General features: G+C 41.4%; 1 protein-coding gene across 1 annotated transcript in view; it reads right to left on the reverse strand.

Annotated features, from left to right (window-relative positions):
- Positions 1–9929: 9929 nt before the first annotated feature.
- The window catches only part of tafa3a (TAFA chemokine like family member 3a), an 82536-nt gene continuing 64761 nt past the window's right edge, over positions 9930–27704 (reverse strand). Inside the window, exons 3-5 of the mRNA XM_061785009.1 lie at positions 18930–19079; positions 17630–17754; positions 9930–10584 (exon numbers count right to left, since the gene is read on the reverse strand). Coding sequence (XP_061640993.1) covers positions 10573–10584; positions 17630–17754; positions 18930–19079 — 287 coding nt within the window. The 3' untranslated portion in view covers positions 9930–10572. The remainder of the gene's footprint in view (positions 10585–17629; positions 17755–18929; positions 19080–27704) is intronic.

Raw genomic sequence — 27704 nt, forward strand, 5'->3', positions numbered from 1 at the left:
GGGCTACCGATATCAGGATTGTTAAATATTGGCTTCACCAGCCCTTAATTTCTCTGCCAGCGTGATTGGTCCTGTGGCCCTGAAAACTTCAGTGCACTCCCATATCCATTCCTCCACTTATACCTCCACCAAGAATATAATAGTCAAGACCTCACTAAGGATTTGGCTTCAGAAATTCTTGTCCATGCATCACCATGTTTTTCCTCCTTCCCTTATAGGCAGTGTTTTCTTAAGGTGGACACATCTTGGTATTAACAATTTCAAAGACTTGCATTTCGATAGTTTCCTCCTATTTCCAGTAACTTTCAGTAACATTATTTATCACGACACTTAAAGTACAAGTCCACAATTTTGTTTGTGACACTTTTGCCTATGTGTCCCAACTTACCCTTTCCTGCAAACCTAATACACACACTCTGTCCATTCCTATATAATTATCAGATATCAGAGGTGGTTGGGAAAAAATATAGCCAAATGCTTTGAGTGCAGCGTCTGGGGTTGCCCCCCCCCACCAATCCCCCGCCTTCCCTCACTAAATCTAAATGGATGCACTAGCTTTTTCTACTCTGCTAGCCAAAAGATTAAGAGCAATTAATTGGAAATCAACGATATTGCCCTGTCACACCCGCTGGATTAAAGATGCGTTATTTTGTTCAACTGGAGAAAATCAGACGTCCCTAGCTGGTTGCTCCATTCAATTTGGGAAATTATGGGGCCCATTCCTTGAATTTGTTAAAAGGACACTCACCTACGAGCTATTTGGAAAGTTAGAAATTATATTTTTTTGCAGTAATGAGGGTCATTCATCAATACTCTGACTGATGCGCCCATTGTTTGTGTCCCAGTCCTACATTTATATTTTTTTACAGTACTGTATTCCTTCATTATAATTGTTCTTTTTTTATGAAAATTACTTGGATATGGAGCATTAGTTCAATGACCACATTGCTTTTTTTCCCCTAAAAATAAAATATGAACTTTTCACACTTTGTAAATGTTTTATTAATCTGTATTCACCTGCAAAAAACAATAAACAACCTAATAAAAAATAAAACCTATATTAATGACCGAGATTTCGTCCTCCTGATCTCTGACACGAATCATCTCGGGCAAGTTGTCCTTGTCAGGCTCTTGTCACACACGAAACAAATTACCCTTACTGCCACTGGGTCAAAACAATACAGATCTTGTCATTTTTTTGATCAGTCCTTGGGAAACACCAGTTGATAAAGGAAAGTGACCCCTCAGAGGTTCTTCCATCAGGGATCTTCCATCCATCATCACCATGTGTACTTTTTTCCCCATGTTTTATTCTCCAGAGTATGCATATTTTATGGTATTGTTGTAACTACACATGCACATGGATGCAATTAAATATGTATTTTTAAATGTTCCAAGAATCATTAAAATGGAAAAATTACCTTAAGTAATTTTAATATTCTCAAAACATGCACCATTTATACAAAATGATAACTATTGGTTCTGTTTGCAGCTGTAGTAGCTAACACACTCCAGTGAAGATTTTATCCAGATAGATAGATAGATAGATAGATAGATAGATATATAGATAGATAGATAGATAGACAGACAGACAGACAGACAGACAGACAGACAGACAGACAGACTATGTAAACTTGTGGGGTTGCCCTGGGGTCAATCCTGGGACCCCTATTGTTCAATGATCTGTACATTTAATTATTGTTTTTGTTTTATGGCATGGTTTTATTTGCCTTCTTGTAATTTTATGTCGCTTTAAAGCACTTTGAATTGCCATGTGTATGAATAATGTTGCCTTCCCTATACTGTACAAGTTTTTGGAGTGTCTCTTTGGAGCTGTTTGATGGGGTTGAGATCAGGGTTCTGTGCAAGTTCCTCCATCGCAAACTGATACAAGCAAAAAAAAAAAAAAACTGTTAAATCTCATTGGTGGCAACGTTGACATTTAACAGGTTTTTTTTGCTTGTATTGTCTTGTATTGCAACTTTGTTCAGATCAATGTAAAAAAAATACAATAATATGCCTTGTGATTGCCTCTCGACTACTCCAGAGTGTATACTTACCCAGTCAGCTTGGATAGGCTCCAGCTCACATACAACCCTAATGAGGACGTACAATAGACTACAGACACTCCTATTGTACACTTAGACTCTTCTGGTTGAAAAATAATTCTGCTGTGCTGGAGGCAAGTTGAGTCTGACATGCTAACCGCATGGCAATATGCAATCTAAGCATCAAATCACACCTCAGCTAAGCAATAAAATACATATGTGCGTGTCATGTATTCACATTCAATGCAAACACGCAGCAGTATGTGTCAGTATCATATTTCCCTAATGTAACCATCTGTTCCGCGATTCTCAGTTATTTCTCGCATGCATGAAATGCCCAAGCAAAACTTGGCAAGAGGAACCTCACTTCTCGCCACCGTACGTACATCAGGGCAGATTAATGAGTTACTTGAGAGTGGACAGCTTTTGTGTGCCTAATGGGAAATTAAAATGGCTAACAATCCTGAATCTGCCAAACTAATGGGGAGTGCGGCAGAGGCCTTTTCCGGATGATTCCTGGGCCGCCCCACACGAAACGTATAGAAGCACCGCGTTATTGCTCTGAACAGAAGTTCTTAATGAGCAAAAATAAAGCAACTAAAACATGCCCTTTTTTTCTGAAATAATTGTTATCCCAGACAGTATAATCAATCAGCAGGTTGAAACTTCCATGGTTTTTACATATATTTACCATTTCTTGATGTTAATATGCTCTCGAGTATAATTCTTACTGTCACCTGGTGGCTGCTTCATACCTCTCTGCTTCCCTCCACAGATGGCAAGACGTACCCCAAGTGAAGGTCCAAGACAAGGATGGGAAAAAGCGATGACCGGCATCTCACCGGAAGATGGCGGAGGAACTGAGGGATCCGGGGATGTGTGCACTACAACGGATCATTAGTAAGGAACATCTGCTGGAGGAGGTTGCCTTGTACCTGGTGAGCCTTACACATCTTTAATCACTCGTTGGCTTGCACTGGAGAGTGAGCAGCTCAAGCGATCCACTTTGATAAATCATTAGTATTAATCACAGAGGGCCACGCGAAGACGTCCCTGAGGCTTTGACGGTGCACCACCGGAACTTCAATGTCGTAAATAGGGCTGTGCAAAAAAAATTAATAACTCAGCTAAATCGACTTCAAAAATAGGTCTGCGCAAAATTTCTGCCTCGAAGCTCTCCCTGTGGAAAAAAAAAAAAAAAAAAGGAACCTATGTTTCACAATGTTTCACACGGACGTTTCTATCAGTCGGACGCTTTGTTGGGCGACTGGGGGTCATATAGCACTCTGTCCTTTGATCTTTCGCAGGTCAGAAATCAATCACCACAATCTGGTCCATTCCGATCCAAATCTGCCACTTGATCTTTTGACATCACGCGGTCATAAAATCCAGATGTGGTATGGGGTGTGGGTTAGGTTAGGTTTCTAGCCCCCAAACTGTCGATATCAACAATGTTGAATTGTTCAGCATTTACGATTAAAAAAAAATATATACATATATTGAGCATTGAGTGGTAGTCGACACAACAAAAGTCAACGATGTGGACCATTACACTACCATAAGAATTTCATGTAAAGTAATTGGCAAAGCACTGTATCCTTGCTTCTTATGTCATGTGTTTTGTTATTCACCAAGGAAATAAACTACAATCATATCCATCCAACCATCCATTTTCTTATCCTCATTAGTGCCACGTCTTACTAATAAAAATGGTCAATACAGGAAATGGACAACCTTGCAATAGTAAATACCAATCTAAAGTGTGTAAAATGTGAAAATGCCTCCTATTTAACAATGCATTCAATTTGTTATACTATAATAAAGTCACCATGTAAAACACCTCAAGGGTCAAATAGCTGCCTTCTCAAGCAGCTGGATTGAGGGCAAATAAATCCATCACAATGTCATTTCATTGTATGTACAGTGGGCTGTGCCTTTTCGTGTGTGCACACCCAGACACACATCAAGTCATCTCAACCGTTGTTTGTATTAACCAATTTAGAAGGTAGTATTTTTCACCTTCCTTTGTCTATGGACCCCCACTTCACAGATTTGCCCTCTCAGATTTTACAGGTGCAAGACCTGCTTCTTTTAAAATGACCTTACCCGAGCCAGGGCGTTGGGATAATAGCGTGACCAAGGTTGAGGGATTATGTCTTGTCGACATCGACCCTTGCATCGGTGCACCTATGGAATAGTCCAGCACTGCAGCAGCACTCAGATCTTTCGACATCCTGTGTCGTTGGTGAACTTGTGAAAACTTGATGGATTTTGATTTTGTAGCTTACAGGTTGGCTTAAACTGGTTAAACATTCCAATAATCTAGAACTGATTTTATGTTAATATGAGAGTTATCGCTTGAAAATGTTCTGCCATTATATCGTTTTCTATCAGGGGTTCATACAATACAGATTTACTGTACATTTCTTTATGGTTTTATGAGGGTCATAAATAATTCCACCCTTGGATGTTTTGTTGTCGTCCGTCATAAATCAATCACCGTATTCCTTTGGACATAAGCGGTGTTGCTATGAGGAGTTATTTAACACTCTGCCATTTGACCCCTTGACATTAGGGGGGGGTCATAAAATCCAGTAAAATATGTTCATTATGGTTTTATGGAGGTCAGTCGGCTGCCTTTCTCCTTTGAGCTTTCGCATCGTGGGTCATAAATCAATCACCACAATTCTTTTGGACAAGCAGTCCTGTTTCTATGCGGAGTTATCAAACGTTCTGCTATTTGACCTTTTGCCATCAGGGTGTCATACACTAAAGATGTACAGTTTGTAGCGATTGGCTGGCAACCAGTTCAAGGTGTACCCCGCCTCCTGCCCGATGACAGCTGGGATAGGCTCCAGCACGCCCGCGACCCTAGTGAGGAGAAGCGGCTCAGAAAATGGATGGATGGATGTTTTTTTTTTTTTACCCCTTTAGCATGACTATCAGCCGCCCACTTTGCAGAAGATGCGTTGCAAATGCTGGTGAAAGTACAGCATGTGCTGTTAAGTAGTCTGCGGCGTCTGAAGAAATGTGACTAGTGTGAGTGACTTGGCCGAAGCAGCTGGCATCCCGGCGTCATCATTCACGCGCTAATCGCCTCTAGGGCCCAGCCTAGCGTGGAAAAACACGGCGAATTGAAGGCGTCACGTACACCAGGAATACGTTGATAGGAGAATTTCCGAGCACCCATGCTTTCGCCTTGAGCGGGATAATCCCATTACGCCTCGGGATACTGAGCGAGCGGCACAACTCACTTGAAAATAAACTGTTTGGTGAGGCGTAAAACTTGAAGCTGTTAGAAATAACATCCTGACTCTGACAACAAATGAATTAGAACATCCAATTTTTGGGACTAATAACCCACACAAAAAGAGAGAGTATAGCACCTAAAGTGCAACAATTTTTGCAGCTCATCTTGGGTGTTTTGGAGATTAAGCGGTTTTTCATTAGTCTGTCAGCTTTCATTATGACACGAAAAAAAATGAAATTAGTTTGGTGTATCTGACAGTTTTTCCAAGCTAATTGATTCTGTCAAGATAAATGCAGCAGATGGTGTTAGTGTAAGTGAGTTGCTCTTCCATCAGAGCACTTAGGTAGAGCGCGAGATCCTTCATTTCCGATTTAGACGCTCTTTATGTTGTTGTGGTTTTTGTTATGTGACAGGCGAAAATTAAACTTCAAGTATATTGTGTTACAAGTATGATCTCTTGCTTTAAGTGGTTCATAAAATGATCAATATTATTCCATTAATTTGATCTTTAGTTCCATTCTTTCAGTCATTTCTGCAACAGAAGAAACAACATGACATGAGGCTGTATTGCAGGCAGACAATTCGATATTATTCACAGTTAGGGAAGGGAAAAAAACTAAATTAGAATTAGAATATTTGTGGTTTGAGACCACTAGCTTGTGGGATGCCACAACTCAAGAAAATTGCAAAATTGCTGAGATTTTTATTTTAAGATTTTTAACACAGCAAATTGTGTCCTTCCAGTATTTAGGAATATGTTTTTTTGTATTTGTTGTCTTCTTTGAATTCTTGTAAAAAAAAACATTCAGTGTCACAAACACAATGGGAATGAGAGTTGATTGTAAATAATTAATTGAGATCAAACAACAACATTAGTGTGAAAACTTCACAGCTGACACAAAGTCAAAAAACGTCATCCACATCCCGTAAAACCTACCTAAAGTATTTGATTCATTTTATTTCCCATTCCGCTCGATTTGGTCTGCCGGGGAATTCATTTCAGGCAGCAGGAGTGGGAGGATTTTAATCAACAGCTTGAGAGGCGTCCGTGTGTAAAAGCCGCAGTGACACCAGCTATAAACTAATGACCTGCACACAGTATTAGAAACCACCGCAAAGACTTTCATCATCAGGAGCAACACGACACCAATTGACTGTGTGCTGGTTATTGAAATGCAGTCACTGAAGGAGTTTTGTTTTATTTTATTTTATTTATTTTTTTTGGGCGGGACAGAAGTAGTTGAATAATGACAGAACAGTACAGTACAGTACAGGCATGTACAAAGCCTCTGAGTCAACTCATCTCTTTGTTTGGCATGCAGGGAAAACTTCTCTCTCGCGCATCAACATGAAACAACGCGTCTTTCCGCAATATGGCTGCCGATATGGCTGTATGTTTGATTGATTGATTGATTTTTTAATGAATATCTTTTAAAAACCCGCGAAGCACTGAAGCCGCAGAACGTGAAGCGCGAAGTGGCGAGGGAACACTGTAGCTTTTTCTTTGATAAAGTACAGTAATTCCTGAAATATGGAAGATGAGTTAAACATTTTGATGGGGCTCCTGAAAATACATTCAATATGAGTAAGACATTACATCCCTGGAAGGTGGAACATTGTCTGAAAACAATTACTAGTAGAGCAGTCAACCAATACTGCGTTATAGTATTTAAAGGTGACATTATAGGCGTTGTTTTTGCACACTAAAAAACAATTTCCCGGTTGTCTTAACATGGCTTTCATTCAAATACCCCAAAGTAAAGCACAAGAATTAAGTTACATGTCAAGGTTTTGTGGGGGCCGTCCTGTCTCATTCAAATATCCACAGCTCGCCCCGCCCCTTCTGCTGCTGGACCAACGCCAAGTACGGCTTAAGCTAGCGGGAAAATGCCCGGTGGAGCTGGGGTGTTGTGATGAGGCAAGCGGCTACTACTTGCTGAAGCCGCAGCTCACGGTGTGAAGAAAAGTTGAGCGCCCATTAAGACAAAGTCAGTCAAAGTTAGATGATTGCTGGATCACCAGGCGTAGTGAAAGCAAGGCAATTCCAGACTTATCTGGACTGCGCAGAACCTCCAGCCCCAAGTACGCACCTCATTTGCCTACAGAGAAGCAAATTGCCGGAGTCAACATCGTGGCGTGGCATGACAATCGGCCGATCCTCTCGACTGCCGTCCCCAAACGCGCCGGATGCGTTTCCATTCAAGGTCTTTTATGACACGGCAACAAAACCCAGAGGAAGTTTGCTATGAAGAGGTCTTTCATCATTAATAGAATATTAGCCCACATAAAGGTAAATGACGGGAGGATTGTGTTTTCTCCGCCTGTCAAGTGCACAGAGGTTAATTGTCAGATCCAAGGGTAGATTTGCATCGATGTTTGCAGAGAGAAAAGCTTTCATCCATTGGTATCTTCTCTCCATTTCCCCCCACGCTGATTAATCTTAATGAATTATGCAAATAAATCATTTAGCGATGTTTCTGTATTGTTTTATTAATGCACTTTTGAATTACTCTGTATCATCATGAAGCCTTTTCCCGCTGCCTGTTTGTAATTCATCGCCGGCTCTTTATTAAATCCGCGGCGGTCTCGGGTGGCTCGCGTGCAGGAATGAGAAATTAGTCATTACTTTAATTGAATGATTTCTAACCAAACAAGCTGGATCGCTAAACATCCTCCCGACCCCCCCAGCGCCCACGCTCACTCCCTCACTTCTCCCCTTCAACGCGGTCAGTCCGGTGGGTTGGATTTGCGGGAGCGAGCGTTCAAACTTTTTTTTATTTTTGCCTAATTAATTATGTTCGATATAAGGATCTTTCTGCAGTGAATGTTCATGTTTCAATTACAGACAGAAAGTGAAAGTGGTGCTTTGATGGGATCGAGACTTCCCAACACTCGACTCCGATTTTCCTGCATACATTTGCGGTTCAAATTTGATATTTGGGCAAAATGCTTTGCGCTTTTGGGGGCTTCGGATGGAGTTTGGCTGTCATGAAAGATATACGCTGGATGGGCGGATGGATGGATGAGGCAGTCACCATGGCAACCTGACTTGAGATCGTGTTGGAAGTGCAGCCTTCAGCAATGACTCAAGTTCTGTGCTGGCTGATAAAAGAGTGACTTTGTGTTTTAATTGGATTCTTTCGCTATCAGTGACACTGAAATGACATTAGGATGATGTGGATGGAATACTTTGACTGCTTTTGATATCAGCTACCCATCCGCTAATCAATACAATCAATCCATCCATGCATCTTTGCCTCCGATCAATTGTCCATCCATCTCCAATCACCGGAGCATCCACATCCATCATCATTATTTTCCACAAGACAGCGTCCATCCAGTTATCTACCCAACAACCAACCTGTCGATCAGTTTTCCAACCAACTCTTCCATCCATCCATCCATACGCTGATTAATAGAATCCATTCATCTTTTTCCTCCAGTCCGTTCATCGTCCACCTATCCACAGCTACAGTACATGCATCCATCCTTGTTTCCAAACAAAACATCCATCCACCCATCCATCAATTTTCCACCAATGTATCCCTGCATCTACCCGACGACCCGCCCATTAATTTTCCATCCATAAATCTATTCATCCGTCCACCGTCTGATTAATAGAATCTACCCATCCTTTTTCCTCTCGTCCATCATCATCCATCTGTCACACAAATTGATTTATCCACTTATCAATCATCCATCTTTTCCTCCAGTCTGTTTTATGACAGTATCTGCCCATCCATCCATCCATCCATCCACCCCTCTTTTCAAAGCGTCATCCATCCATTTCTTCAGTCCACTCATTCACCGAGCCATTTATGCATTCTTTCACTAATCAATAAAACCATCCAACCCTCTTTTTCCCCTCCAGTCCGTTCATCCATTCCTCCATTCTATCCAGCCATCTTCCCCACTTTTACCCAAATTCATCCACCCATCCATCTATTCATCTTTCTTATACAGTACTAATCCAGCCACTCAAGCAACCAAGCAACATGTCCATTAATCGACCATCTTTACACATTTTCCATCAGTCCATCCATCCACAAGTTGATAAACCGTATCCACAAATAAATCCTCAGCCAATTCATCCCTACTTCATGTCCATCCATCCTTCTTTCCACCAACCAATCCAGCCATCCTTTTTTTTCCACCTGCCATCCATTCGCTCCTATACACCATCCATCCTTCTCGTCCACCAATCACTCCCGTCGATCGAGCCAGTCATTCATCAATCAGCTGACCGTCCTGTTCTCCACCTCCAAGCTGACACTTTTATTGTCTTCGGACAGACCACTTTTGGTGATTGTGAGCTGCAACACCCGAGTGGAAATCATCCGGATCCAAAACAACAAAGAAGAAAAACCGCGTGATGTATTATTTCAACTACTGCTCCAAACAAGCCAAAGGCTTATGAGATGAAGACTAATTGTTGGAAACTACTCGAATAGGATACGAGGTGTTTCAGGGTGAGAGATAATTTGATCAATCTCTCTCTGGACCGGATTTCAAATGGATTTCTTGATTTTTGTGATGTTCTTTTGTGCCGACCTATTTCCACTTCAGTCAAATCCTGAGCACAACCTTCAAAAACAGCTTGAAATGTGGATACCAAATCCAAACAGAATGCATTTTCATTTAGGTTAGATTTATTGAGATAATACTGACATTTGTTAATCAGTGGTGGTTGTCAGGCTTCGAAAACAACAAATACCATTTCAACGTTTTGGCAAAGTCTCCTAAGTGTTTTTATCGTCGCGCCGCCACCTTTTCTACACATCAAGTCTTTGCAAAGACGACTTGATATCCTAATAACTCGATGAAACATAATGTCGCTTCTTCGTAAGGCTAAAAGGAATGAAAATGCTTCTCTCGCTTGATCTTCAACACAAATATGCATTCGAGAGTCTTGGGATCTCTAAGCAGTGAGAAAAAACACAAAGGTACCACATCACATTTTTCTTCTTACTTTTTTTTTGTTTTTTTAGTTTGCTGTTATCGTAATCCACAGTCGTTCAGCTAATAAATATCTTCATGTTGGAGTCCTCTGGTCCGTAGGAGTCAAACTATAATACAAAGAGATGTTTGCTGAGGAGTCGAGTTACCGATGATGCTAACGTTGGGAATCTTTTTGGGAAACGCAGTCTTATTTGAAGCCCATTCCATTGTCCTTTTTTGAGGGACTGTCTGTGACCAAAGTCCTTGTTGGGGGACAAAAAATTATATCCGAGTGTCCTACTGTGAAATAAACGACGCCTGGTCCCAAACAGACGACTATCGTGTGACCTAGAAAGAGAATGAAAGGAGAGAAGAGTTAGGAGTGCTCATAAACAACAGTCCATAAAATGTACAATAAAGCGCATCTCTGCACCATCAATAATATGTGAAAGTGAACGTCGGCGTCTTCAAATGGGGGCGACGAGTATCGATTGTGTTCGGCTTTTTCTTCTTTTTTGTTTTGCTCTACCAACGGTACTTAACCTGAAGGCAATCGTTTTGAAATCACATTAAAATGAATATACACTTGCACGTGTGACTATTTTGCTATTTAAGTGGTCCATAATAAAGCCTGTGCGTAATATTATTTACTACCGCTGCTTGTGGATATATTCCCCCCCAGCCATGTTGCCCACAGGATAAATATTTTGCCACTTTTCCACTGAATGAGTCAGCAAAGGTCTAATAAATATAATCGGCTTGCTAAAAGAATATACTGAGCGATTCTCCTGTGGTGAGCAGTGTGTTCACAGTGATTTTTTTTTCCTCATTGAACTAATCAGAAAATGGTCAGGGCCGAAAATTCGAAATATGAAACATCATCCACACTTTCAATGGCAAATCCTTATGTGCGTGGTCAGCACAGAGTTGGGCCAAACTCCACGGTTGTGACGTAATACGGAGCGATAGTCAATTAGGGCCCAATCTCCTTTTAAGTCCTCGGCACAGTGGAAAATTGGCACTTGATGATCCTACATTGAGTGTAAACACCTGGTTAAGTTACAATTAATTGATGAATTGATATCAGGTTTCAGTCAAATGTCACTCTTCCGAATTTCCAGAATATATTCTGAGAGCCTGCTTTCACTAAGAATTAAGTTCAAACATTGAGAAACCGCTAACTAACAAATTTAAGGGTACTTGAAAAACCTTCCATGTTTTATTCATATTTTTTCCTCATGAAAATAATATGACCTAGCCCTAAAATAACCCAAAGGCCCTAAGGCAATCAGTTTGCAATCATCGGAAGGAAAAAAAATATGCACTTGACATTTGACTAGACTGGAATAGATAGATACCCTGGAACATTTGATCGTGTCATATTTTCTGGAGGAGGAATTTTTGATTGACTGCCTTTTGAGTGATTGAGTTTACTAGTTCACGACAGGTAATTATCTTAAAATTAACATTAACCAATGTTAATCATTAAAGGTGTCATTTGTGGGGAAAGGGCCCTTGCATCGCCTTTCTCGTGGCACATTCTGAAAATGATCAAACTTTGACACCATGCTCTGCTCACATTAGATGGCATAGGCAAATCAACTTTACAGTTTAGCATTGCTCTTCTAAATACATTTAATTGTATTTCAACACACGTACCCCAAAAAATGCATATCTTTCACAGGAAACTATACAGTATAGTGTGACTGCGATGTGTGAACCCCTCACTCCCTTCTGTAAATGTAATCATTTCGCTGCATTGACGGTGCGCACAAGAAACATCTGTAAAATGTTTCTCTGCCATCTGGCACTTGATGATGTCTTTTGCGTTGTAAGGATTTAGTTGGCAGACAGTCAACGCAGTCATAATGCCACGGTGTTTACCATCCGTACATAAACAAACGGGGATTATCGGGATTCACGACGGTTTGCGAGGATGTTCTTTATGCCGCTTTGAAACCTTACATCCTGTTCCGGTCAAATTTGACCCATTTTGACATTTAATAGCAATAAAAATATCTTATCTTTTCACACTGAAATTTGGCCCACTAACACCAAACCGACAAGATTTATAAATGTCATCCTGCTACAAAGTTTACAAAGTACACCGAGTCTGGTTCGGGTCAAATTTGACCCATGTCTAGTAAAACAGATTTTTGATTTACCAGTGGGTGATAAATCAGGGAAAATTGTGGCACACCATAATTGTTTTTTTTTTTTTTTCTTTTTTTTCTTTTTTTTAATGGGACAGCGGTAACAGAGTTCAAAAGGGAGCTTTCTATCCTGCAAAGTAGCAAATAAAAATACATGTTCCCTTTTTGTCTGAAACATTCTTTATCCATTCATGAATGTCAGTACTATTACTACTACACTATAAATAGATTTTGAAAAAATAAAGCAAAATGATTATAAGGGTATTGTTGGCCTGGGTAAAAAAAATTACCTGCTGCCTTGCATGTAGGAGGCGATGCATTACATTAGCTACGCAGCTCCTGCTGTGTAAATATTTATCGTCATTACAGTAACAGATGCTGCCCTTCCAATGGCAATGCACCTTTTGCCAAAGTGTGATAATCCAAAGCAGAAGACGAGGATTGCTGTGTCGGGATGTGTCATCTCATTTTCACTTTGGCGCGGTGCGAAAAAAAAAAAAAAAAAAAAGCTTTTTCTTCTCTGGCTACACTTGCGGGAGATGCGGAAGAGGCACGACCCAGCACCGAGGGGGTGTCGTGGGTGTCGCTGCGAGGGTTATCGGTGAGTAATCGCCCAACGGGGGAGAGCTGAGAAGACGAAAGCTCCTCAGGGTTCGACGTTTATAAGCTGCTTTGGGATCAGACAAAACACCCTCGACTGGTGAAGGTTCAAAATCTTCTTGACAAACACACAACTCAGCATAGGTGGCAAAAGTACTGACACTCTGTACTTCAGTGCAGATACTTGTATAAACAAATACGCTAGTAAAAGTAGTACTGATTCAACTTCTTCACTGAAGTAAAAAAAAAAAAAAGAAGGACCAAATCTGAAATGCACTGAAGTGCAAATGTTAAAAGTAATAGTATTTTCCCTGTCAATTATTTACAATACCCATTTTGGTAACGTGACACAATGAAAATAGAAATTATTTGCACACAAAACAGTTTCCCTCTATTACTAACTTGGGCTTTTGTGCTATTAGTGGGTTTGCATACCTTTGCTAGTTTTGTGAGTTGACTAACAAAATCAATGCTTAATTAGATAACAATTACTGACTCGGTATTGCTTAAAATAATGGCTATTTGATCACAAATGTCAAGGCAACACATGTAGACAAATATAATACTCACAGGCTTATAGTCTTTATCCTCTGCAAAGAATGACTAATTATTGAGGAGCTGAGACCCTCGCCACGTACTCTATATTCATGTCTGTATTGTACTGCCCCCCGGTGGCCAAGGCGTGCACACCGGAAGGAGCGGCACAATGTCCACAAAATATAGGCAAAATATGTGGCAAAAATGGTTTAATTTTTTTGCATTCTGTTTAACAATCTTTTTTACGTTGTGCTATTATCTGCGGAGCTAGAAAAAATTGGCTTAAGTACTTTCCATCACAGCACACAGTACACAAGACACAAAGTCCTGTGGACAAACACCTGAAAACTCCGCAGCAATGACACCGTCTTTTATTACTGTTAAATATTGTCTAACCATCTCAATTTATACTGCCAGTATGAGCCTGCAGCCGAGACTTAATAGGCTATAAAAAGAATCAATGGTCAAAAAAAAGTCTTTTTACTTGCAATCCATCATGTAAATGTTGCCTCCCAGCACGCAGACATGAGATCCATTTGTGTTTAAACAGAGCCAGACAGAAGAAGAAGAGGGGCGGCGGAACGCACCCACTGGAAGGATTACAGTGCGCGCCTGGGAGGTGAGTCTCTTCACTTGAAGATGAAACGCAGCTGACATTGCAGGGGAAAATATTCTTCTTTTATAGTGTCAGTTTAGAAAGAAAAATGTTTATTGTTACCATCACACTTTCCCTAACCCTTAACTCTTCTGTGAAGTTACACAAAAGTGAAGTGCACAGAAAAAGAGAGAATCATCGAAAATTTGTAAATACACCTGAGCTGAGGTTGCATCCATCCATCCATCCATCCATCCATCCATCCATTTTCTGAGCCGTTTATCCTCACGCAGGTCGCGGGATTGCTGGAGCCTATGCCAGCTATCTTCGGGCAAGAGGCTGGGTACACCCTGAACAGGTCGCCAGCCAATCGCAGGGCACATACAAACAAACAACCATTTGCACTCACATTCACACTTACGGGCAATTTAGAGTTGTCAATTAACCTGCCACGCATGTTTTTGGGATGTGGGAGGAAACAGGAGTGCCCGGAGAAAACCCACACAGGCACGGGGAGAACATGCAAACTCCACACAGGCGGGGCCGGGGATTGAACCTCGGTCCTCAGAACTGTGAGGCAGACGCTCTAACCAGTCTTCCACCGTTTTTTTTTGTTGTTTTTTTTAATCCAATACAGTACATTTGTTTGGTGCCGTTCAGTTGTATTTAACTTAAGTACAATACGTTTGTGATTATTCTGTTTTATTTCAAACATGGATTTAGGTAACTTTTACTTGCAATACATTTTAAATAAATCATTATTTACATACAGTTCCCCCCCCCCCCCCCCCCCCCCCCCCCATGTTTATGCACAATGTTAATGCTAAAGCTGCACATAGTGGCCGACAATAATATTGGTGGCCTACAATAATATGAAATATACTTATTAGGAATAAAACCTCTGCCTTGTTTTTGATGATCACTTAGCCCTTCTATAAATTTCAATGTTGGTTATGATGGTGGTACTGGGCGTAAAAAGTTTGAGAACCACTGAGCTATTGTGTTATGCTAGTGTGCTCGTGTTATGATCCTGAATTTGTTTTTAGGGGCATTTCTGCTCGGCAACAGCATCGTCAGAAGCATTTTGCAAGTCGCTTGTTTGTGAACTAATGCCTGCAACTTTCAACACGAAAAGTCACCTAAGCTTAGCACAAGCTTGCTTGCAAGGTGCGAAGAGTGTGCGACAAAAAGGCCGCTGGTCGCCTTCACTTCTTGTTAATATAGCGACCTAACCCAGGCAGGTACGAGTGTGCTGGGAGACGCGTTTTTTGAGAAGGAATGTCGGTGAGAAGGAATGTGGTCACAATTGCGAGGCGCACGCAAACTGACAATCGGCCCACATTTGAGCATTTTCACGTCCTTTTGTTCCCTATGAGCAAAGACCAAATTATCCGATGTATTTACAAGATAACCACACTTTTGCGATGTCAGTTATTGTTATTATTGTTTTATGTTTGGTCTATGTTATGTCCATCACTTTGTTACAGCTACATTTCTTTTTAAAGCGCTTTAGGAATAAAGTTAGGCGCAGAATTCCAAAACCAACATGGCTCTTGCCTCAACATAAAACGAATCCCTGAAAGTGTCAAAGATGAGAACTCAAACATGGCAGCCCAGTAGGCTCCACCTCTTAAAGGCACCTGCATGTACACCCACACTACAACACGTACAGTGTTCTCTTCGTAGTTTCTGAACATTTGAAGAGCAGCTGATTTTGATCATATTACGTTTTTTTTGCCACTAGAAAATCTGTCGCTCGTGAGGAGCTGAAAAGGAACACCAGTTATACGTTTAGCTTAGCTACCCAAAATCAATGGTGCTCTTGCTTTCCATTTTTCGGAGCGTAAAGTGTCCGGCACGCTAAGTGAGTCATTGTGCCTGTGATGAGTTCTTCTTGGGCCACCTTACTTGTCTCCGCCCGTGTTTCTGCTACCCGCTGCGGCAGTGTGGGAGAGCCTGAATTATTAACCCAGCTAAAATAAAAGACTCGGCTTCGTCCGGGTCTCCTGTAGACATGAATAATGGACGAGGCGACTCAGCGACACGGCGTTTGGCGAGTCAAACACGGAGCGGGGCAGGAGGACGAGGGAGTTGAGGGGGGGCGGTGACGAATGGCTAATGACGGCCCGACCCTCGATCTCAGTCCTAATTCCACTTCTAGTCTCCCTCTCACCCTCGAGCTCATCCTGATACGCGATAATTGCTTTTCTTTTTAGAACGTTCTCAAGTGTCGCGTGCTTCCACATATCATTTAACACTCAAAACACTTCACGAAAGTTGTCATGCGTTAGGTAGCATACAGCTCAATTTACACCTCTTTTTTTTAACAATTTTAAAAAATTATACACTATACTTCTCCATCCTGAATGTCATGTTCGACTTGATGGATACCGATCAGTGGCGGGCCATGCATTTAGTATGTGGGCCTTCAGTTGGAAACCATCACTGTGATGCAAAAAGGAAATACATACAGCACGGAACTGTGCCATGTGCATCCTCTTGAGTGGGCCAGAATCAATATTATCTAATAACAGAACAAATGCAAACAAAATACTTGTTAATCATCGGAGAAGCAGATGATTCAATGTATTCATATATGCAGATCACTGCAGAGACGTTTTGTTTTGGTCGTCGAGCCGGGCTTGCTCTGACCAACCAATCAGAGGACGGCAAAATGCAGATGTTATTGTGGGCCGGCTAGCTGGCCCTGTGAGGCAAATTTGAAATCTGATTGGTTAAAGAAACAGTCCTGTTCCTAATATAGTTTGCTACGTCAGTCAGCGCTATGGATTCTGAAGGCGTGAGGCAGATGAAATTGAAATGTGATTGGATGTGTCATGGTCTGTGTTTTGCTTTGGGTTGTTGAGTTTTGTTTGCTGTTTTCCTGTGTTCCGTGTTGTTCATGTCGTGCGCTCGTTTCGTCATTGTATCCACCTGTTGTCGTCAACCTTCCGCCTTGTGCCGACCAATCAGCTCTCTCCAGCCACTCGTGTCTTGTCCAGGTGTTCCTCGTTGTCTCGTCAATCTGTTTGTATTTAGTTCCCTGGTTTCATTGTCGTTGCAGTTTGTCATTGTCACGTGTCTTTGTCCCTGTCTGTTCCACGTCTTACTCGGCAGTCATGGTTTGTTTCCATTTCTTTGTTACTTTGGTTATCTATTGTGGGACTTTGTTTAATTTGCTTTATCCATGTTCCTTGTTTGCCCTTTTTTGGAGATTAAATTACATTTTTTGAGACTCCTGCACTCCTGCCTTGCCTCCCTGCTTCCCTGCACTTGGGTCCTCCACATTTTTTGCCTTGCTTTGCCTTCGAAAACCCTAATCGTGACAGGATGGTAGCAATGCGGCCAAGAGAAATTAAAATAATACATTGTTGGGGATAAATTAATACAATTTCATGGAGCAAATATTCAAATGTAAGTTGTAAATTTGACGGCCTACGACTGCTACTGATTCACTGCCCTGTTTAATGGCCGCTCACGATTCAAATTGTATATAAATAGAACCCACCTTGGTGGTCTTCACTTTGTTGCCTGTACTGCAGCTCCATCCTTTAAAGTCCGGCAGCACTTTGCACTCTTCGCCGTCCATGCAGGGATGCATCTGGCACCACCACTTCTGTGCAACGATGGATGCTGTAGAGATTAAGAGTGAAGCAAAAGTGTAAAAAAAAAAAAAAAAAAAAATGTAACTCAAAAATAAATCATATGAAGCTGCACACATCCAAATTTTAGAACAGTTTAAATTTTCTCCTGACTGGTAAAGCATTGTACATGTTATGAATGATCTTCTACCTTCTTCCATCGATTGGAAGAGTATTAAATTGTTCGACCTGTCACTATATGTCGCTCGCATGGACAGATGAACAAAGATATGTTTGTAATTATTAAGTTGTGTCGACCCACAAGAGGGAGACTTTCACCAGGCGTGTGTATCTTCAAGGGAGGGGCAGAAAATGAAAGGAGTTGTTGGCTTCAAAAGGAGCGGTTGGCTGTTTGATGAAAAAGTTTATATGCGGGGAGTAAAGTGACATGACTGGTTCTCGTCTCCTCGTCCTGTTATTTACCGCTTCTCCACAAAGTAATCATTTCTGGACTAATTAAATGAAACTGGATGACCTCTCATTTCGCACTATGGCGCGACAGCACCCTGGAATCACTGATGTATAGAATTATGCTCCATAATTCATTGATATTACTGCATGATTACGTCACGTCCGCGGCGGGATGAAGTGCTCCTCGGGTATATTTTAGCAAGTGTTTGAGCCCAGCAGACCTCTGGCAAGTTGGCAGAAGTAACAGGAAAAAAATTGACCTCTTTATCCAAAACTACTTAAAAAGTAAAGCTTTTTTTCCCCAATATCTTTCTTTGTAAACAAAGCATTTTGCCAGGCATAGTAAAACTTCTAAAAATATCATCATTTTGTATTATGTCCTTCTATTTTAAATGTGCAGCAAGAGTTGCAAAGCAAAGCGAGCCATGTTGGCTGGGAGCCTGTGAAGCTGTCAAAGGGCTTCCCAGAGTGACGAGACAAGTGTCAACATGGAGGAAGCGCCTGTCAGGGGAAAGCTGAGTTATGGATTGATTCAGTTGTAAGAGAGGCCACAATTGACGTGATATTAAATGACCCAGTCTGGATGCTGTCTCCTCGGGTGGACTGCTCCGGCGTCAACAGGCGAGTGCTGAGTGAAGCAACTGATTTGATCTCTATTTATTGCCCAGGGCCCAAATAATCAAATCAAACTTTTTTTTCTTTCTTCTTTTTCATTTTCAGATCTTATTTTTCAGCAAGAAAGAGGCTCGCTTTTACCGTCCACACAAGACGGAGCCGCCCTCGTCGTTCCCGCCACTTGTCCCGGGAAGCAGGAGCATTTGACGGTCTGCGATCGCTCTTCGATCTTGTTCTTGTTGCAGCATCGGTGCGCGGCGATCACCTCGCAGGTTCCTGCCTTCACGTGAACTGCAACAACAACAACGACAACAAGATATGTTAGTATTCATACTACAAATCCGACCAATGGCTCCAACATTTGACTCCATATTCCTACATTTTCTTTCGAAACAAGTCAACTGTTGTGCTAATACACATAGCGAATGTGCTTATTAGCAGTGGAAGTGAAAATATATTCATAATAAATCCATATGAATAACTGACTTGACATATGTATTACTGGTCTTTTTGCAAGAGTTCAATGTGGGGAAAAAGATTCCTATTTAATGACAATATTATTCGTCCCTTCTGTACTGACAACAAACTAATGGAGTTACTGAATCTCAAAGAGGAAAAGGAAATGACTAGATCAAGTTGATATACTCCCATAAAAACATAGTAGTAATGTAAAAATAGTAGTAGTACCAATAATAGTATCATTTGTGGTAATCATAATGTCATATTACTGACAATACTAACATTAATGGTAGTGGTAGAAGTTTTAACAGTAGTAGTAATCACAGCAGCAGTAAGAAATATTGTAGTCGTAGTCGTAATGCTAATTATAATAGTAGTTGGAACTGTAGTAGTAATAATGGCAGGAGCAGTAGTAGTAGTAATAATAGTAGTAGTAATAGTCGTATTTGTAGTAATAGTTTTACTAGTAAGTAGAGGGAGGCGGGGAGGACTGTTGTTGTAATAGTAGTAGTGTTAGAAGTAGAAGTAGTTGTAATAATACTTTTTAGAATTTGTTGTCATTGTATTAATAGTAATTGTAGTGGTAGTAATAGTCGTAATACTAATTGTAATGTTAGTAGAAGTAGTTGGAACAGAAGTCGTAAAAGCAGTAATAATAGAACTAGTAGTAGTGTAGTAATACTACTAATAGTAATGATAGAAGTAGTAGTTTTAACAGTAGTAGTAATAGTACTAATACAAGTAGAATTAGTAGTAATACTAATTGTAATTCTAGTCGTAGTTGTAACAGAAGTAGCTATAGCAGGAACAATAGTAGTAGTAGTAATTGCAATAGTAGTAATGGATGTACCAGTAGTAGTAGTAATAGGAGTACATAGTAAAGCTAGTGGGAGTGAAAATAAAATTAATAATAGTCATAGAAGTAATAGCAAAAGCAGTTGTAGTAGTAGTAACAAGTTGTAGCAGTAGTGGTAATAATACCAATAATACCAGTAACAATGTAATTAGCAGTAGTGGTAGTAGTATAGCATGTATATTTTTGTTCTTTGTAGTAGCAGTGGGAGTGGTGAAAAAAGGAGTTTAAATATTTTGGATGTTTTTTGTTTTTGTTTTTTTCCGTGGGATAAACATCTTGTTAGATCCCAATGCATTGTCTTTCTCTATTTGTATACATTATTACTGGCAATATCTTTTACATGAATCATAATTACTATGTTTCATGTTTCAAATTTGTTCTTTGTTTGCAGATGACACCACTGTCATCGGCCTCATCAAGGACGGTGACGAGTCTGCATATCGACAGGAAGCGGAGCGGCTGGAGCTGCGGTGCGGCCGACACGACCTGGAGCTGAACACGCTCAAGACTGCGGAGATGATCGTGGACTTCAGGAGGCATCTTTCGCCACAGCTGCCCCTCACGCTGTCCAGTTGCCTAGTGTCAACCGTCGAGACCTTCAAGTTCCTGGGAATTACAGTCTCTCAGTGCCCGAAGTGGGCGATCAACATCAACTCCGTCCTCAAAAAGGCCCAGCAGAGCATGCGCTTCCTGCGGCTTCTGAGAAAGCACGGCCTGCCACGGGAGCTGCTGAGGCAGTTCTACACAGCGGTCATCGAATCAGTCCTGTGTTCTTCCATCCCAGTCTGGTTTGGTGCTGCTACAAAAAAGGACAAACTCCGACTGCAACGGACAATCAAAACTGCTGAAAGGATTGTCGGTACCCCCCTGCCCACCCACACGCTGCCGGAACGAAGACAAGAGCGTGCAAAATCCTCTCGGACCCTCCGCATCCCGGTCACCGGCTCTTCCGGCTCCTTCCCTCAGGTAGGCGCTACCGATCCATGCAAACTAGAACTAGCAGACATTCCAACAGCTTCTTCCCTCTTGCAATCAACTTCTTAAACACCTAACCTACAATTCCATTGCAATATGCTGGCAGTTTTTTTTGGCTCTTGAGTTTGTTTTCACATTGCTGTCGGGCCAATCATACATTACTCGTGCACCCACTGTGGTAGTCTCGCCACTCTGCACTATTTGCATATCTGTTGTTGACCAATACTGGCCATTCATGCCAGAGTAGCATCTGCAACATTTGCACAATCAACATTGTCCCAGATTATCGTACTACTCGCTTGAAGTCTTGGCGCCCTTTGCACAATGTTCATTGCACCGGACTATTGCTATATTAGTCATTCGAACTGCTCTAAGTGCAAGAGGACTCTGCATCTTTTTGCACAATTGTCAAAAATGTGTTCTTTTTATTCAAATGTACCAGCATTACCAGATAAGTAGCAAGCCTTTATTGCTCAGTGACTGTTTTTTTGTTTTTTTTGTCAATGTCTTTATATCTCAAAAGTGTTCTCCTTCAATTGACTCCTTCTGTTGTCGTACTAGAGCGGCTCCAACTACCGGAGACAAATTCCTTGTGTGTTTTTTGGACATACTTGGCAAATAAAGATGATTCTGATTTGTCATATTGCAACATCCGGAACAAAGATTAGCGTGGGCTTTGTTGTCGTATACCGTTTGTGTGATACGTACTGCCAGAGCACCTCTGTTATGGTTTCTCACTGAGACGCTGACCAAGTAGCGGCGTTTGGAAGGAAAAAAAACAAAACAAAACAAAATCTCTGACTGTAGTGCTCATCTCCCACATGACTGCAACACTTTCATTGTTGAATACATAAAAGCGAGCCCTCATGTATTATGCATGCGCTCCTGAGCAGTTCACACGGTGCACCACAAACACACGTCGAGCAAATGTTCAATACAATTGCACAATTGACGAGCCATTTGTCTGTCACGAGCAGCTGGTGCTACTTTAATCCGGTGTTGTGGAGCGATAGAAGGTCGAGCTGATGAACCTTCATGAATAACACCCCCACCCCCCCCCCCCGGCCCCTCTTTCGGTATTGAGAGAGTCCTGTGAGTGCCTAAGAGTCATTTCTCCGTACAATCTTGCCTCAGACATCCAAATTTCTCAGCTCGTTGGAATCCAGGTCATCCCTCGTGCGGAGAAACCCGGTGCGGCCCTTGAGCACCAGCTCCTCCACTGACCCTGCAGCCCTTCTAGAGGACGAGTGTACATTCCTTCCCGGGAGAAATCACAAGACGTTAGATGCAGTCCACCTGCTCAATCTAACAAGATCCATTACAAGTGCTGTATTTGCCAGAAAGGCATGTCCGAGACGACCGCGGTTATCGGGAATCCTCCACATATTGTCATGCTGCCTCGAAATACGAGTTGAATTTGTTTTCTGACCAATGATCGTAACTCAAAACGTTCATATCGCAAATCAAGAGGATTTGCGATACGAATGCCATTAATCGGTTCCAACCTCCCCAAAAAACATCAACAATGTTTGTAATGTCTTTTCTTAATAAGAAAAATAGCACTCTATAATATTGTATATTTAAAAAAAAATACAGTAACACATAATTAGATAGAATGTAAAGAAGTGAAACTATTTTTTGCCGATCTTTTGCTTCACTTCCTTCTGGTGTGTGCACGTGCTCCTCGGTGAGCCGCAGTAATATTAGTTGCCCTTTGCAGAGGATAAAGAATATATGCCTTTGAGTATTGTTATATTATCTGTAAAATGTGTTACTTCGCCGTTTGTTTTCAAATATCCGTAGCTTGAAGGGTTATAACACTGTGACACAAATCCTATTTGTTACCATGACGACTGGGGCGAAGCCAGAGCGTTGTGACGAGGCAGGCGGTTCTCAAGCAGCCCAGTCCAAAGGGACAAAGTGAAAACTTCATTTTCTGTGTGGAGGGAGCACCTAATTACCAAGCTGCAGTTAATTACATGTCTATTACTTTAGCAGATCAGTGTATGCGGTCCATGCAGCAGACACGTCACCCCCACCGCCATGTCAACGACTTCACCGACTGACTTTGGCTGTTGCTTGAAAGTAGCGCAGCTTCACCCAGCGTAACCTCCAGGTCGTGAACGGAGAAACTTGATGTGTAACGGGCAGCTCACAAAAGATTGACTTGGCTGTTTAATTTCACACATGAAGGGTGGTCGGGCACGCGAGAGACCTAACTATTTACACACAAGCAATCAAAAAGGCAATTTTCCAGTTTTGTAAGTTTGCAGTAGTGTACAACTTCACTCTATCATGCTGAGAGCATTTTCTAATAGTTTGTCGACTTTATTAAGCTACATAAGAAGGTTTTCAATATGATGCAGTGCAGTTTCACACCAATGCAAACAAAAAGAATAATTATACTGATAAATCAATGGGAAGGGTGTTCTTTGGGTGATATTCTGAATTTGTTCTTTTTTTTTTTTCATCCTCCAAAGACGGCAGTTTGAGTTGATGCCAAATAGCCAAACTTCGGCTTCATCTGACCACAGCATTTTCTCCAAAGCGAGCCTTCGCTGAGTAATTTCGATGCGGGCCTGTCCACGGCGCTGCAAGATTTCAGTTTTCCCGGTGATGAGGTGCTAATAGCCTACAAATCATTAACCAGCTCCTGCCCTGTACTTTAAGGCTGCTCCCTTAACTTTCTCCTGGAAATCCGCACTCCACGAGGCAGTCAAAAAAAAAATGATATATCAATACCTCCAAAGCTGGGCATTTAAAAATATACTATAAAGCTCATGTTTATGGCCACATCAGTGGACTTGCAGCAAAAAAAAAAAAAAAAAAAAAGTCACTTAAAGATCTCTTTAGCTTACCTATGTGAAATAGCATTAGGTTGTCAGGAAGACAACCCTTATTTTCACTGACGTGTGTGGAATTAAATATCGATGCAGCTGTTTTATATTCATTGCATTCCAAAAGTGTTTCTGTCCGCTGGCACAGAAGGTGTAAAAATAAATCTAAAAATGTATCTGTTAGCCGTTAGTCAAACAATTTTGAGGTTCTTTTTAGAGGAGACTTAATTACACCTATAAAGATTTCCAATCGGGACTCTGATTTGAAACCAAGATTGCCGCAAATCTCCCGTCTCCCCATTAGCCGCCAGTGGCGAGATCTCATTTGCAACATTAAAAAACGTTTCTCCTCCGATCGATACGCCGCCGTTCACATTCACGCAGAAGCCAGCAGCAGCACAGTAACGACTGAGTGCCTTTTCACCCTTTTGGCCAATTTGTTGATGCAAAAATAAGGAAGTAAATAAATAAAGAAAGACGAGGTCAGACTGTTTGTCCTTGCTGTGATTATCTTTGAGCCACCGGCACGCTCCCTGGTCAAAGTTAATTTGCCAAAAGACGCGGTAGCGTGGAGGGAATATTCAGACGTGGTTCGGGGGAATGAGGGCGCACGGACAATAGGCCATCACGATAGGTGCGTGGGGCAGAGGTCAGCCTGGTAAATCACCCGCTCGTGACAGGAAAACAAATGCTGTCAGAATGGAGAAAGTTTTGACATAACAAACAAACAAAAGGACTAAAGTGATTAAATCCATAGACGCAGATATTTCTGATGATGGAACTCTGCAACTGCCTCCACCATTGCAAGGTTGATTGAAAGGACAAATATTGAAGCCATAATTTGATTAACGGTTATGATTATGACTGTCGCACGGAAATGTTCTTGTCGAAATTTTACGATACTTGCTTCATACGGTGGCCTCTGCACATAAATAAATAAAACAAATGGTACCACTATCTTGAAAATGCACGCTTTCAACGGCGAACAGGAAATCCTGTTTCTCATGTCTAGGTCAAGTCCAGTCTCAGAAATACCAAGTCAAAGTAAAGTTGAGCGTTTCACAAGTTTTACCCGAGCCAAGTCCTAAAATTGGTGACTTAACTCTGAATTGAGTCAGGTCATGTAACTCGAGTCCCCGACCGCTGATGTAAATCATCCCAACATGATAATTGACTGTAAGAAAACAACAGTTCCATCATTTCTGGGACCACAAGCAGATGTTCGGGGTCGTCTATGGGGGGGGGTTGTAATCAAAAATGTGTTCAAAATGAGTCTGCAACCCGAGGTTAGGGACTCTGTGACTGGACCTGACCCCGAGCAGGATGGGAGTTCAGAGAGCTGGAGACGGTGAGGAGGAGCCAGCTGCTCACCGTTCGACTGACGAGTTGTGACAACGCGCTGAGAATATAGCGCAAAAGATGATGCATAAGAGACTCATTAAGAAGCACGAAGACAAATGAATGAGAATCAAATTTGAAAGCGACTTTGAACACCATCTTAAAATCAACTTCAGTGAAGATGGATGGATAGCTGGATGAATGGAGAAGTAGGTTGGTTGCGCAGTCATGAATGGATGGGGAGGTAGGTAGGATGACTAGGTCAGTTACTAAGTAATGAATGGGAAGAGTAGGTAGCGAGGGTAGGTGATTGGTGGATGGAAGGATGACGGAAATGTCGGTCAGCAGATTCGCGAGACGGAAGATGTGTGGTTTGGTACGTAGCAAAATGCGGCGATATCCACCCATGTACTGGAGATATTCAGTGTTACAAAACACCAATGCCAATGTTCAACTACAACAGGCATCAATTATTGAGATGACTCCCTTGTTTCACAAGCACACACGCGTTTCTCGTTCTTTTTCGCCACATGAGCTGCCAGCAAACATGCATGCGCGAGAACATGCACTGGTAGCGAAGCTCTCCAGGGAAACTGAATGGTCAATGTGTCGTTCAAGGACATTTTTGACAGCGCGTGGAGGAAGCGTGTGTGCGCGCACGTGTGTCTGCCTTTGATTATGTGGCCCGGCCAACCACCTGTCATCCTGATAAAGAACAAAGCAGCTCTTCATTAGCTATCAAGTGTAGATGGGTGAAAGGCCCAGTCCCGTGTGTGGGTGTGTGAGATCAATACATTTCTATTAAAGCACTTAGACCTGCCATGAGCTAGAATCACATCAGCAGGAAGGCGATGGGACACACACACACACACACACAAAAAAGGCCAAAGGACAGAGGCCGCTAACGAGGACCGGCGTGAAGCCCAGCGCCCCCTTCAGACGATCAATAGCACTCTCTTGCTGCAGACATCGTATCCATGAATGCTGATTGACAAGTGCAAGCGCAGTCATTCATTTTGTGGCTCATTATAACGCGGACAAAACTGGTGCGTCGGTATGACAGCAAAACAACGCAGTGAACCTCACAGCACTGTTTGAATAGCAAACAGCACGGCTTGTTAAAAAATACTTGTTATTCATTATTATTCATTCAAGGGCGTTGATTAGTGGCGCTCGATACCGCAAGATCCGGTATCGATCCGATACCGAGTAAATTTGAGGCCATTGTGCCGATATTAGCAATACTGATACTTTTTCATAGTTAAGGTCGATGCATCATCAAATTGCTGAATCTGGATGAATTTGAAAAAAATATCTGCAGTCCACAGGTGCACATACACTTGACATCACCAACAATCAGTGGTTTAGTGAGTTTTAAATTTCATATGGAGACATTCCAAAATTAATGACTAACTAAAAAAAAAAAAAAATGATCTTTTGTGTCATGATGGAGCGCAGTGAATTTTGCTGATCATCATGTGGCCTAGCAAAACGTGATATTAAAGAGCATTTATTATACTGTATACTGTGGCTAGTTGCTATCGATGGGATACCAATACTGATACTTTTTAATATATAAAATGGCTGCATCATGAAATTGCTAAATTTGAATGATTCATAAGATTAAGCCAGCTATCCACTTTCTATAGCATTTGTGCCAGTTAGGTGATGCTATGAATTTAAACTATAGCAGAAGTACAGTATGTGCGATATCATAGCAGGGGCTTTTTTTCCCCCTCCATACATGTTCATGTCTTGAGGTCCCCCCCCCCTCCCCAAGTATGTGGGTTTCCAGAGAAATTATACAAAACTAAAACACTACTTCTCCCTTTGAGCCTTGAGTCTAAAGAAATATTTGCCTGTATTTAATGGAACCGCAGCATAACTGGTATCAGTGAATATTCAATTCCAACATTAATAATGAAAAACAAAATGGAATTCTCTAAAATTGAAGAGAGCAAGTGAAGAAATACATTACTTTCATTTTTCCACTTATTTGTACTGTACCTGTCACACTTTTTTTGACTGCATTTATTTTCCATAAAACTAACACAAGGAAGACAAGGGGATAAAAAACACATTTATATAACCTGGTGGGTGAATAATCCTTGTGCTAGGGAATTTATTTCAATGATAGACCTTGCATTTTTCATATTTTTTTGCTCTCATGAAATAAGACAAGATACATATTTGAATTCAGCAGAGATAAGAACGCAAGAGTAGTTCACGAAACACCAAAGAAGCTTGATGCATTTCTAGGTTTTATCCATACCTCCGCGGTTTAACCGGAATGTTTGTCAGTGTCTTTCACACACTGTCCATGCATTCTAATTACAATGCAATTTGTCCTGACCTGCAAAATGTTTTTTTTTAAATCTGTCCAGCTCTACTGGGGTTCACTATTGAGGGGGATAGTATATCCTTGATATCATTATATTGTACCTTGTCGCC

The sequence above is a fragment of the Phyllopteryx taeniolatus genome, chromosome 9 (genome assembly GCF_024500385.1).
Source record: "Phyllopteryx taeniolatus isolate TA_2022b chromosome 9, UOR_Ptae_1.2, whole genome shotgun sequence".
Classification (NCBI taxonomy): Eukaryota; Metazoa; Chordata; class Actinopteri; order Syngnathiformes; family Syngnathidae; genus Phyllopteryx; species Phyllopteryx taeniolatus.